This window comes from Corapipo altera, unplaced genomic scaffold (genome assembly GCF_003945725.1).
Source record: "Corapipo altera isolate COAL_440 unplaced genomic scaffold, ASM394572v1 44, whole genome shotgun sequence".
Lineage (NCBI taxonomy): Eukaryota > Metazoa > Chordata > Aves > Passeriformes > Pipridae > Corapipo > Corapipo altera.
The window spans coordinates 17211119-17225117 of NW_020884880.1; the positions used below are offsets into that span (position 1 = coordinate 17211119).

General features: G+C 39.3%; 1 protein-coding gene across 3 annotated transcripts in view; it reads right to left on the bottom strand.

Moving 5' to 3' along the window:
* THRB (thyroid hormone receptor beta) overlaps positions 1–13999 on the bottom strand; it is an 87223-nt gene that overhangs the window by 12983 nt on the left and 60241 nt on the right. For 2 of the 3 annotated variants that reach the window (XM_027639197.1, XM_027639195.1), the window contains 4 exons: positions 9687–9787; positions 5774–5921; positions 4146–4351; positions 918–1064 (listed from right to left, as the gene is read on the bottom strand). In XM_027639197.1, the coding sequence (XP_027494998.1) occupies positions 918–1064; positions 4146–4351; positions 5774–5921; positions 9687–9787 (602 nt within the window). The remainder of the gene's footprint in view (positions 1–917; positions 1065–4145; positions 4352–5773; positions 5922–9686; positions 9788–13999) is intronic. The other variant, XM_027639196.1, reaches the window with a different exon arrangement.

Sequence of the window (13999 nt, forward strand, 5' to 3'; positions counted from 1 at the left end):
TAAGGCACTGGAATAGGTTGCCCACAGAATTTGTAGATGCCCCATCCCTGGAAGTGTTCAAGGCCAGCCTGGATGGGGCTCTGAGCAAACTCCATGTAGTGGAAGGTGTCCCTGCCAATGGCAGAAGGGTTGGAATTAGATGATCTTTAAGGTCCCTTTCAACCCAAACCATTCTATGATTCTATGAAAATTATTTAGATGATTAAGACTGAAATATTATTCAGGATGCAGCTCTGATAACATTTTTTTAAATTAGGAAAAAAATATAATTAGGCATTGCATCTAGTCCTTCAATAAAAATGATACCTCGGTGTAAATGAGATCAGCTTAGGACCTCTGCATTCCTAATGTGCAACCAAGTCTATTTACTGTATATTTTTGCATGTGAGTATCTACCTAAAATGATAATCCATTACTTTTGTAGACTCTTTTATGAACAACCTCCCTGTTCAGGAAAAGCATGTCTAAAGAACCCAATGAGGCAAGTGTCACTCCTGGATAGGGGTGCTTTCCTGAATTTGAAGAATTTTTTACTGTGGAGACCCAACTCTACAATACTGTACCTGCCAAGGAGCCAGAAGGACATAAGAAACTGTGTGCTGTAAGATTTTATTACACATATCAACAGTGCTTCTAGATAGTCATTTTTTGTTCGCTTGCTTTGTTCAAGGCCACCTCTAAAGACACATTTGAGTCCCTAATGAACCACAATAACCTCTAGAAAAAACCCTAATGAAATAAGGGTTTCAGTAATCATAAGAAAAAGAAAATTCATAAAATTCCAAATGATTCTAGTCCCATCTATTTTGAGTCTCTTTAATTTTAAACATACTGAATTTTTTAATTTCATGCCAGAGTATTTTGAATAGTTTTTAACAACAGGTGTATAAATGAGGAGTGCAAGGAAGTCTTCTTACCTCACAAAACATAGGCAACTTTTTGGCAAAATCCACCACTCTTGTAATCGCTGGTGTGATAATTTTTGTAAACTGGCTGAAGGCTTCTAAATCCACTTTCCCACCTTCTGGGGCATTAACTATTGGTGCCTGCCCAATATCTTCTGGCTAAGAATATAAATAAAGATATTTAAAAGAACAATCTATCTTAGAGCAATTACTTTATACTCTAAAAAAGTCCTGCTTGGTGGTGGAAGATATGCTAAAATAAAGAGTAACACTACTGGATTTATAAGTAATGTCCATTATATCACAAAATGTAATTTATTTGTAAGGCATTTGTGAAAGATGTGACTGCACAGAGAAATGGGTGACTGATATGCTGCTACACATCCTTTGTGGGCAGCTGCATTGTTGTGCACATGCAGTTTCTTCCTTGTGCTTGTATCTGAGTATTTTATGGGTGCAGCACATGTTACTTTTTCTTAAAAACATAGGTGTGTTGTTTCTTAGAGCTGCTGAAAACTCTCAAGTTTCTCTAAAAGCAAAGAGAGTTGAGATGACGTTACCCCTGAGAAGATCCTGCGGGCTTTGCAGAATTGGGCACTTTCACCTATTCAAAGTCTCCACAGAACAGGTGGCCAGGTATCACAGAGCCCCAGGCAACTGCCAAGGCCAGTTTCCAAAACTGGGCTAAAACAACTGATGAGCAGGAATGGGATAACACAAAGCTGGTCTGGATAATGTGACCAGAACTTGAATTCATCTGGGCAAAATTTTGGTTGAAGATCACCTGTTGCATGGCTTCAGCCCAAGGCTTCTCCAAATGAGAAAAAAAGAATCACATTTTCAGCATTTCAATAGGAATATGCAATGAAATAGTTTCAAGCAAAATCTGCAATGAGTGTTTTTGCATTCCAACAGCACTTGAACTTGTTTACCTGATTTTTATGACAGCTGGTCAACATCACCATGTATTTTAAAAACAGGCATATCAAAGCTTTTTTGGTTGCTAAGTGTGGCTTTGCAATGGTAAAAGACCTGTCAAGGTTTCATGTTGTTCATATTACAGTCAAAAACTAAATAAAACTCAGTGAAGAAAACTTTTAAGACTGACAGGCTCCATGACATTTACATAAGACACTTAAACAGGGGAGGTGCTGAAAGTGCTGTCTCTAATAAAAACTTGTGCTCAGCCATTTTTTTAAAGTAACTCATAATAAAAGATCCTTCCACAGCTCTGTCACCAATCTGAATCCAAATCTAACTTCTTACAAGAAAAATCTCAGCAATGTGTTAATAAAGCAAGCACCAATTGTCAAGAAACAATGAAGAGGACTGGACTCAATTATCTGATGGTTTCTACTAAAAAACTCAAACCCAGTTCTAGGCTCCCTCCCTCCCTAAATCTTGGGTAACTAAACCACATTGTCTGTGTCCTCATGATAAACAACCTTCATCACTTCCAAACAAGAAGACCAAATACTTAAAACCACACATAACTTTGTCAGGGAGAAAGAGAAAGAACACAGCATTTTCTCGGAAAAGGCAAAAGAAGCCAGGATCACTAGCTAAAGCTAACACACTGGAGAGCCCTTGCCACCTCATGCAACAGGAGAAGAGGTCCAGACCTCAAAGGAGCTCCTGTTGTCAAAGAACCAGCCTTAGCTACATAAGGACAGACCCACAGCTACTGGGGCATGCAATCAGCTTCTCTTGCTCTTCAATAGCTTGTGGCAGGGGCTTTCAAAGTCCTCCACCTGGGGTTGGCAAGCCATCCCAGACCTTCCCTTCTGTGCTCACTGCAAAGTGTCAGTGAGCTTCCTATGCTTGCCTTGAAACCACCAGACTTCAGCATCAGGAGTGAAAGTCACAGCTGGTTCATGAACTGCACCTTACAGTTGCCACCCCTATCTCTGCCCCATCCCTCCCCTCTCACAGCAGCCCTGTCATTATATCACCTCATGCCCTGTCTCTGGGCACCTTTTGCTGGAGGTTCCCCCTCCACTGTGACAGTTTCCAGAGCCTGAAGTCCTGCAATGACCACATTTTACATGGTCCAGCCTGTTCATTCCCAGCCCCAGCCTCAAGCTCTCTATGCTTTATCCCAAACCTGGTGATACCCAAAGAACAGCACTCCTGTCTAAGCAACAAAAAGCACTACTGCAGCTGCTTCTTGGTCTGTTAAAACCAGTACCTCAAACTTTGCTCTGCAGCACCCCTAGAAAGTACCTTCTTGCTTCTTGCCAGTGACCACTGGCTGTGGTTTTTCCGACCACATGCCAGTATGAACACAAGCCATTCATATAGAAAGTTAGATGGTGTCACTGGAATCTTTAAAAAAAGGCATTATAAAAGAGATCAGCTGCTTTGAATACATAATTTCTCTTACCAATTCAACCATGAATTGAAATTCCCATGGTGAATTATGCAGCAGGAGCCCAGGCTTGCAAAAAGATGAGTATTCTCTATCTGCTTTGCTATACACAGACTGTTAAAGACCCCTGTGTATTCCTGAAATGCAGTCGATAATCTCTCTTTTGTGCTGTATAAGCATTCTGCATTCTGCATTTATTTCCCTTAAAAATCCATTTAGAAAAATCAAATAAATCCTTTTTTAAGGTTGAGCATCACAAATCACTCTTTATTTTCTAATCCTTAGTTACAGGATGAAAATGAAAGTTGTTCTGTAGCCTGCAATCCCAATGCTATAGTGTATGTATCATCCTGTTCTCATTAATTTTTCTTTGCCTAATTTATTTTAATAATGTATTCACCATTAACAAAAAGAAGGAAAGCCCACAAGTCATTAACAAAAATTACCAGCTTTCACCTAAAACTTTACATTGTTTTAACACTTACAATATGTTGTATGCTAGTCCCTAATAAAGACAACTATTCCTAGATATAATATATTAAATAAAATACGGTATGCATTATAGACTGCTACTGTTCTTAATCAGGAGTGAAACAATTTTTCTACTTTTTCTTATCATAGCACAATAAAAGTATCCAGTTGAGTAAACATAACTTAGCAACATGCTGTTTATCTTTTGAAATACGTGATCTGATCAAACCTGAGGTTCAGGCAAGAAAAAGCAAGTAGTAACTACACAAAATCATCCCTTTTTCATAAACATGAACACACCAGCAGATAAAATCTCTCTGGGGTTGCAATGCTGGGAAGGCACTTCAGAAGAAAGAATGGAACCTGGTTCCAAGAAGAGTGTACAAGGCTACAGCCCTTACCAGAAATTTCCTTTTCTGCTTCCAGTGGCTTCCTTGTGCATTGGTGGCCACATGTGCTTCAGTAACAATTTTGATCAACTCCCATTCCTCATCTGTTGGCTCTGGTTTGTGCCCAATGGTTTTCTGCAGCTCTTCCCGACGTCTCTTCTCTCGATTTTCTTCTATCAGCTTCCTCTTTGCCAACCGCTTGCTGTCATCCAGCACCACTAGCAGGGGAAAAAACATAAAAAAACGGCAGGAAGCTCTTAAGGCTGTTTGAACTTTTCTCTGCCTGAGGTACTAATTGATTACAAACACTGTAACTAATCAGTAAAGAAGTACCCTGGGAAGACCCATAGTTGAGACAGTTCTCTTATTTCTCCCTTCCAACTTCATTTTCTCAGAAGTCTAGATGGCAAAGAATGACTTGCCCTCCTGGCAATGTTTTGTATACTGCCATTGCCTTCAGGGGGTTATTCCACCAACAAAATTAACATGTAAAAGCTTTGTGAGGTGTCAAAGTGTTCCTATAATGGACTTGGAGTAATCAATGTTGGGAAATATGCACTTCTGTTTTCTTTGAAGTAGTATCAGCATGCTCACTGCTCTGAAGTGTAGAATGTGTTCTCGGGAGCCAGTAGAAGGTAACATGGGTTGAAAAAAGTGGGAGTATTTATTCACAGGAGGCTCAACTGCCTGTTGCACGACACAAGCAGAAAAAACCTGCCTATTGTTTTGTCTTTCCTTAATCCCTACAAATGGTGTTATTATGCAATGTTCCTGTAGAGTCTCATGACTTCCAGTGATGCCAGATACGCAGGCCCTGAGGCTGCACATCTCTGATCACCATCTCCCTCGTGACCCAGGGAGATCCAGCCCCTCTCCTGAAGGTCTACCTGGCTACAACAAAATTGTCTCTTTTATTCTATTTCCCTTTAGACAGAAGGCACTGTTATACACTACATTAACAATGAAAATACTAAGTTAGACTATTTTTCTGTTGTTTACTGGGCCTGTTTTCCTGTCAGTTCTTCTGCAAAGGATTACACTGGTGACAACCATGAAGGTACAGGGGAATTTATGTGACTTCTGGGGGTTTTATGTGACTTCTTCCCATTTGCACTAATTGAAGTTATTGGTCTAAATTCCTGTGCAATGGCAGCAAAAGAAGACCCCTAAGGGTTAATCTTACAGCCATATTTTCTAGTTCTTTAGAATGAGATTCGAATTCTTTGCAGCAGATAACTTCTTCGGGGCTAAAAATAAAACAAACAACTGCAGGATGACTCATACAATGACATTCAATTTCACATCCTCCAGAATTTTCTAAACAAGATGTTTTTATCTCAAGCAAAGTGTCCATCCAGATGCATTTCTCCCTCCTCTCCTCCAAAGAGTGAACATTCCTACTGTTACTCAGCTTGGTAAGGCCAGGAGAAGGTGGAGCCTGATGAAGGATAAACAAAAAATTACAGCCTTATGAAAGTGGCTTGATGCAATGAGTGCAATTCACTGCTACAAGTTATTAAAAACAGAAAAGTGCTGGCAGTTCTGTTCTACTTTAACGACCTTCATCAATCAACATACTTTAAGCAAACACAGACATTGAAAAAAAGGTACAAGAAAGAAAACCAGAAAAATATACTTACAATCTGTTGCCATGCCAACAAAGATACATTTTTTGAAGCGACATTCCTGGCACTGATTTCTTGTTACTTTGTCTATCACACATTTTCCTTCATATTTACAGGAATAGGTTGGATGGAGGTTCTTCTGAATGGTTCTTCTAAAAAAACCCTAAGTGCAAAAAATTAATATATTAGAAAGTATTAGCATTGAGCAATTTTATCAAACTGGGAGTCACTTTGCTTTGTTAGGAATGTAACTAAGTATGCAAGATAACATATTTCATTCCATGAAGTTCTCAAAGGGGAAAAGAACAAATCAGTTTTATAGCGTATGGCATTTCTTTGAGTTTCCTTAAAAATTAAAAACATATAGACATCTTAGGTAAATAAAGGTGTAAATAATGCTGTCTTGAGGCACAAATACTGTCTACCTTCTTCTTGTAGTCTTATGTTTTAGTGTTTTAAATTTTTTTTGTATATAAAGTAGGAGGTTTATTTTTGATCCCGTTTCCAAATTCTGTAATAGTTTTGAAGGATATTAGGAGGCATACACATAGTTTTAATTGAAGAGCAGCTTCTGCAAATGGTAAGAATGGTGGTGTGTATGTGCTAACAAAGGATGAAGAACAAAGAGTTCTACTCCTTTCTTTCCACAAAAGCCAAATAACCAACCAACCAGCCAAATCTGGGCAAGACTAAGAATTTTGCAAATACAAACTAAACAATCTCCGTGTTTGGCTCTAAATAGTGGATCCATAATTTATACATTTAATTTGTATTTACCACACAACTAAAATAAAATCCCCATCACCACTAAAGATTCCTCTCTATATAAATCCATTCTATCTATCTATCTATCTATCTATCTATCTATCTATCATAATATAGACCTATACTGCCAATTGCAACAGATCCTAAGTTCACATGAACTAATGCAGTTCTGCTGAATTCACTGATTTACACATTTCATAAAGCCTGGCCCTAGGTAAAGAAATCAGATAAAATTTATCTCTGAACATTATGTATATAATCCTGGTATTAATTTCAATATGACTTTTCTCATTGACTTCCAAAAGAGCTGGATAAACTCCCCAAGACTGCAAGATATTGACAAGATAGCCTGTAAAGCAAGAAATTCAGACTTCACTTTAATTTCAAGTTTCACCATTATTTGAGACTCTCTCATTCAGCAACGCAGCTTGGGATGACCTTGACATAGAGAACACGCGGATACCCTGATCCCGTTTGACTGAGGCTGCTGAGAATGGCTTTGGTTTCAGTCAAAACAATGGCAAAATTCAAGTGAGATTTTACCTAATGAATAGTCTCTTCAGCTGGGATTTTATCTAATGAATAGTCTCTTCACTTCAGTAGGTGAAAGGTCTGTTTTTAATCATGTTAAATAACACCCAGTAAAATCTTACAGCAGTACGCAATATCTTTTAACATGGAATGTTGAATTAATATGTACAGATAAGTCTGTATTTCAGCTTCAGCTCCTAACTCCTGTGAAGACAATAAAGAACCTTGTCCTCATTAGAGTTTTATCTTACAAGATTCAGGTTGAGCTAAGAGTACAACTCTTTATTCCATTATTACGTTAAGATTTGAAATGTTAATTAAGCTGAACGGCATAAAGCTTGTGTGTGAGCCTTTGCAAGACCAGGACCAGTTGTGTTGAGACAAAATCCAGGAAATCACAGGCAAGATATCCTTATGTGGGGTTTGGAACAAGTCTCAAACTCTCATCTACACAACAACTGGTTTTAGTTCCATTCTCAACCCTGTGATGAATTCCTAGGATCTGCCACTCTCCTCCCTGAAGTCCAAAGATGGCTGTGGACAACCAGAGTCCCAGGGTTATCTCTGTCTCCTGCTGGAGACAGAAAAACCTCTGATGAATCTCAGCAAGTGGTACTGAACTTCTGTTTTCCAAACCTTGCACAAGACTTAATGTAGCTCTAGCTTCACAATGGCAAGGCTCTTCATCATCTGTTGGGACCAGCTCATTTCACCTTCTTGTTTCATTGCATTTATCAGAAACTTTTGGGAAAAAAACTTCTTTGTCCATCCTTAGAAACAATGTATTAAAGAAGCTGCTCTCTACATTTGCCCAAACAGTTCATCACAGAGTGTTTTTTCATCAATAAAAGAAATCACATTTTATTGGTAGGCAACAACTCCTTCTAAATTTCTTTACTATGCACCTATATAGCAGTAGATGCAATGGGTAAAATCTGAAAAAAACATTTCAGTGATGTCAGAACTTGCTGTTTGTTTATTTGGGTTTAAACTCCTTACACTTTACTCTTCAGAAATCACGGGTGAGGATGTTTTTTCATGAAAGCACTTGCCAAAGCAAATCTTTGGCTGTCAGCCCTGATTAAGCTTGTTACAAAACTAAGGTGACTTTGAGTGGAAGCAACTAGTAAATGTAAAATTAATTGGAAGTTGATTATATATATAGTATATTGATATATATAACTTTGCTGATAAATCACACAACTTGAAATGCGTATGCAGCTCCTCACAGAATTTAAGTACTTTTGGCAAATTGTTAGCTTAGTTCCTTGTGCACACAAGCATTATTTTAAATTATGCGTCAGACAGAAGTACTGTATCTGAAGATAAAAGCAGAGTTGTATGCTATGTCTCTAAAGTAGTTGGTAGGCATAAAAAGAAGTACTTCAGTTGGAGTAACCAAAACCGTAGTAGGAAAGCTGGCAAGAAATACAGCTGTTCAGCTGGGAGCAAAAGATATGTCATTATGCCACAGTGCTGTTTACTTCCCATTATATCTGAATTAAATCATATCCATGTTATCATCTGTTATATGGAATGCAAATATGTAGGAATCACTTGTTAAGCTCCACAGTTCTTTTCAGATATAAATATTTTTTCATACCTAGTGTGTATGTATAAAACCATTATGAATATTACCACCTATCTGCTATACATAGGATATATAGGTCTCCATGCATTTCATAAATGTAACTTAGGGCAATGCTATACAAACAGAGCAACTACTTCACCACAAGGGTTACTGCAATGAGGGGCTCTAAAATCAATCCAAGCCCAAAATCTCAGATCAAAATGTTCCAGACGTTGGGGATGAACAGAACGAGACTTTTGTGGCTTAGTCTCATTACACTAGTCCAAGGCATGTGTGGTCCTATTTGTTTAGAAAAACAATAATTTTTTATTTTCTGCAGGAAAGAATAGCTTTCTTACAGGATCTCAAGCTATTCATGCAAATTGATGGCAGTGAAATCATGTGAGATGTGCCTGATTCTGTTACTCATTTTTTTTATTTACTTGCCCAAAGCAATCTCCTTTTTAATTTAATTTTGCATGTAGTTTTGGAGATGCAATTTAGGGTTGAAAGCACATTTCAGTATGCTTATGTTAAAGAAGTCAAAATCTTTTTGAAACTATTTTAGTTGGGTGTCAATGCTTTGATGGATGTTACTGTTGTATGAGCATGTGGAAGGGATTTTGATTTTTGCCTTTTCACAGTGATGGTGAGAGGCATTGGAACACTGTTAATTGCTACAGTCTCTTCATGGCCATAGGCAGAACCTCAGCTATTGCATAAACAGCTTCAGTGGAGTTGCTGGGAGCATGCTGATGTACTCTGGCTGAGAACATGGCTAAAGGAACATTAAAAAATGGAAATTCAAAAGCTAACTGTTAAAACAGCAACAGAAACAATCTAAATTTCTTGTTTTCAGAAGCAAACACAGCAAAAATCAACTATATTCCTTATGCATATGAAGAGCAGCAGCATAGCCAGATATGGCTTATCGGATACGGTACTGGATGTTCTTATTCGCTTCTAATCTGTCTTTGATTTGACAGCACAGTCCAGGAAGTCTGTATAATGGAGGAGCTGGAGAGCTATTTCTGATTCCCACTTTCCCACTGTGCCATTTACCTTGCAACCTTCGCAAGTGATGCAGCGATAATGATATCCGGTGGCTTTGTCCCCACATACTACACATAGCTCATCCTTGTCTAAGTAACTGGGTATATACCCTGTAAAGAAAAAGAGGATGTGGCATGTAAACTCGATATGATACATTTGATATAAAAAGATTATATTAAAATCCACTGTAGATCTTGTCTACCGGTCCCATACTTCTGAACTCACTGAATTTCCTGAATAAAAGTTCATACTATGTTACAGACTTATTTAAACACAGTCTTTAGTATCTTCTACTCTTCAGACTGTTTCAGTATCTACTGGTCAAGAGGGAGAAGTCAGAACGATTGCTCTCTCCTGAGTGAAATACTACCTCAAAAAAATATTTATTGTTACCTCAAAAGGTTTGGTGTGAGATAATAAGGTAGCAGGGAGACATACAACATATTTCTCTTCTATATTTCAGAAAAAACCTGATACACTTTTACACTGCAGAAGAGATCCCAGGTTTCAGCATGACTCAGGGACTTGGTAGCAAGAAATATTTACTGACAGATTGTTTGTTTTAAAACAGAGGAGTACTAGCAACAGATAGCCCAAGCTGTATTGATCATGCCTGACCTGGACGTGTTCCACAGGAACATTTAATATAGTCTGAATTTAGGGCAAAATATGTGGGCATTCAAACATATGTATGTGTGTATATCCATGTGTTAGAATGAAATCTCTTCTGAAGTGGTTTACCAGATCCAACAAGTGAAATCAAATATTACTACTGTGAAAAACATTGGCAATGCTTGGTTCTTTTCCCACAATGGCATTTGCTTTGATAACATAAAGATATTTTCAATTTGAGCAAAAAACCAAAGCAATTCTGATGGCAACCAAAAAGTAATTTTAAACTAAACACAACTTTTAAACAGGGAAAAATACAAACCTTTCAAAATCAGTGTTCATATGACTCATAACTAATGGAGTTATGGTACGTAACTTTTTCTTCTGAAAAATCTCCCTGTGAAGATGTAACACAGATCTCAGATTCCCTTTGAGGGGAGAAAGCAAAGTGCAGCTATTTATGTAACTGCATAAGATCACTGAAGTGTAGTAAACTTTTCACAGAATCCCAGAATGGCTGAGGTTGGAAGTCACCTCTGGAGGTCATCTAGTCCGACACGCCCACTCAAGCAGCACCACCTAGAGCCAGTTGTCCAGAGCCATGCCCAGATGGCTTTTGAGTACCTCTAAGGATGGAGACTCCACAAACTTTCTGAGTAATCCGTGCAGTGCTCTGTCACCCTCACAGTTAAAAGAAAATATTATTTTATTGTTCTCAGAAGGAATTCCTTGTATTTCTATTTGCGCTCATTGCCCCTTGTCCTGTCACTGGGTACCACTGAGAAGAATCTGTCTCTGTCTTCTACTGTATGGGAGATCAGGTATTTACACAAATTGATATCCCCTGCTGAGCCTTCTCTGCTCCAGGCTGAACAGTCCCAGCTCTCTTAGTCTCTCCTCCTAGAACACATGCTCCAGTTCACCATCTCTGCGGCCCTTTGCTGGACTTGTTCCAATATGTCCATGTCTGTCTTGTACTGGGGAGCCCAGAACTGGACTCAGCACTGCAATGTATTCCACTAGAGCTGAACAGAAGGGAAGAATCACATCCCTCAATCTGCTGGTGATGATTTTCCTAATGCAGACCAGGATGCCATTGACACTCCTTGCCTCCAGGGCACACTGCTGGCCCACGTTCAACTTGCTGCCCACCCGGAGCCGCCAAGTACTTCAACCAAAAGCACTTTCCTGCCAGTCAGGACCCATCCTGTACTGCTGCATTTATTATTCCTCCCCCAGTGCAGAATTTGGCATTTCCCTTTGATGGAACTTCAAAAGATTTGTCTCATTCCATTTCTCCAGCCCGCCTAGGTTGCTCTGAATGGCAGCACATCCATCTGGTGTCCCAGCCACTCCTCCCAGTTTTGCGTCATCTGCCAACTGTCTGAGTGCAATTTATGAGTGCAATGAGGGAGACCCCTTTGGATGTGGCTGGTTGTAACACTATCCATTGCCACTGGTTTGCTGAACCCATCTGTAGCACCACATGTTAGGCCAGACTTCAAGCCTGCTGTCTTTATGCAGCCCCCACACCAGTACAGTTCCATACAGCTCGGGGCCTTGCGACACCGGTCACAAGGAGGGCAACCAGCAACAAGACTCAGGGCAGCAGAAAGCTTTTGGAGGATGTTGCAAGAGGGGTGGCCATCATCTTTCTGAAACTAACATGCCAGAGCATCAGATCAGTAACAGACAGCTTAAATTAAAGTGCCTTCCTAAGACTATACTTCCAGAGGTTCTCCAGAAAGGAAAGCCCAAATCCAAGAGAAAACAGTTGAAATTAACTGAGCTTAAAACACTCAAACATTATGGAGGCTGGTGAGTAGATTAGGCAAAGGTAAAGAAGGCAGAAAACATTTGTATGGCCTAGTTTGAGCAGAATTATGAGAACCTCAAATTATAGAGGAACATATATCCCTCTTTTGTAAAGCCAGGAAGCAGTAGCACTCTGAAGCCATGCCTAGGTATGGGTTTCTCAGATCTGCCGATACTGGCATCTGAAAGGGGAGTGGGGAAATGAGCTTAGATCTTACTGATGTACCATACCAGTCTACAATACAGCAAGAGATCAGATTTACATTCAGGTTGCATTTCTCCAGAATGAACAGGTTATGCCTGGATAGACTGGTGGCCATGTGGAGCTGGTTCTGTGACCTTGAGGGTTGAGAGACAGCAGGGTTTCGCCTCCAATTTACATCACTGACTCCTAATGGACATTATGCCAGTGGGGGATTAGCAGAGGCTATTATCTTCATCCTGTCCCCACTTTGCTCACACCTGCCTCTGCTCATGCAACACATACACATCATAGAGCTGATAGAGGAGGCAGAAGAGGCAGCAAAGGGATGCAGAATTTTCCCCTAAATTTCTCACAAAGAACAATGGCTTCTTGTTATTGCTGGTTACTGCTATTCATGAAATGCAGACTTTATGTAGCATAAACTATGTCATCCAAAATTCAGTATCCCCGGTTTGCTTCCTTAAGAATTGCTTCTGAATTAAATGTCTTGATATTCCATTAAGTATATAATCTGGTTAGTACTGCTCATGTAACGGCAACTTTGTTCTGCTGGAGGAGCAGAAGACCACTGGTCTAAACCACTTCCTTAAATATATACAGTAGCTCATGCACATGATCACTGCTGTCCACCTCCTTCTTGGAGTTTCAGGACTTTATCCAACCCAGGAAACAGTTTCCAGTCTGGCAGAAAAGACAATCTCCTATAAGCACTCCTAGTCAGAGATTAAAAATGGTATCCTCACATGAAACCACTCCCTGTTTTCCTGCATCAGAAGTGCTAAGTGCCACCTACTTAAGCTACTTAAATATTATGTTCAGTACTTTTGCAGGACTGCGCCCCTGTCACAAGGGAAGCACACATTTGGAACTCTTCTACCGATTCAACAGGAAACATGAATAGAAAAACCTTATCCCAAGAAATCACTGACAATAAAAGTGTGCAATACACATATCTTTTCTTTCTATTACAGATCTACACTTTTGTATATTTTTAACACTCCTTCCAACAGCTAATGGGGTCAGAAACAGGTAGAAAGCAGGAAAATTGAACCTTCAGTAGGTTCAATTTTTAAAAGATATAATTCAGACAAACAGATATCACTCTAAAAGGAATAAGGGGATTTATATTCAGTTCTTACAAACTGGAATGTCCACTGCAAATAATTTCTAGTAGTGGTAAATATTCTGTATAACCTCTGTATAAATTCAATGCAATTTCATTTGAAAGATGTGCAGATAAGCAGCCTCTGCATTTTTGCTGCTTCTCAGAGTTAGAAACAGTATCAGCAGGAAGAAATTCAACACTGTTTTTCTAAACATGGTACCAGCATGAAAGAAATGAATAGTGCAAATGGAGATTCTTGAGGAAGCTGTGGATGGCAGCAGAGTTGTCTGTTAAATGGTTTGAGGAAGAAGCAGAGCAACAGGCTTGTCTCACTCCTTGCACCACTAATAGGAACTTGACTCTCACACTGGCAAGTACTTTTGCTTCGTGTGTGCATAACTGAACCAAAAATAAAAAACCCTACATGGGAAAGCAGATGCTGGACAGAGTAACTCAGGTGTTCTCTTGCGAAAGGAGAATGTCTGATAAGAAATCTCATGGGAACATTGGGTAGGTTCCTATTTCTGGTGTTCATATTTCATCCTTTATTTCTTGGTCAAAACCTGCTAAGTAAATAGCTATGAG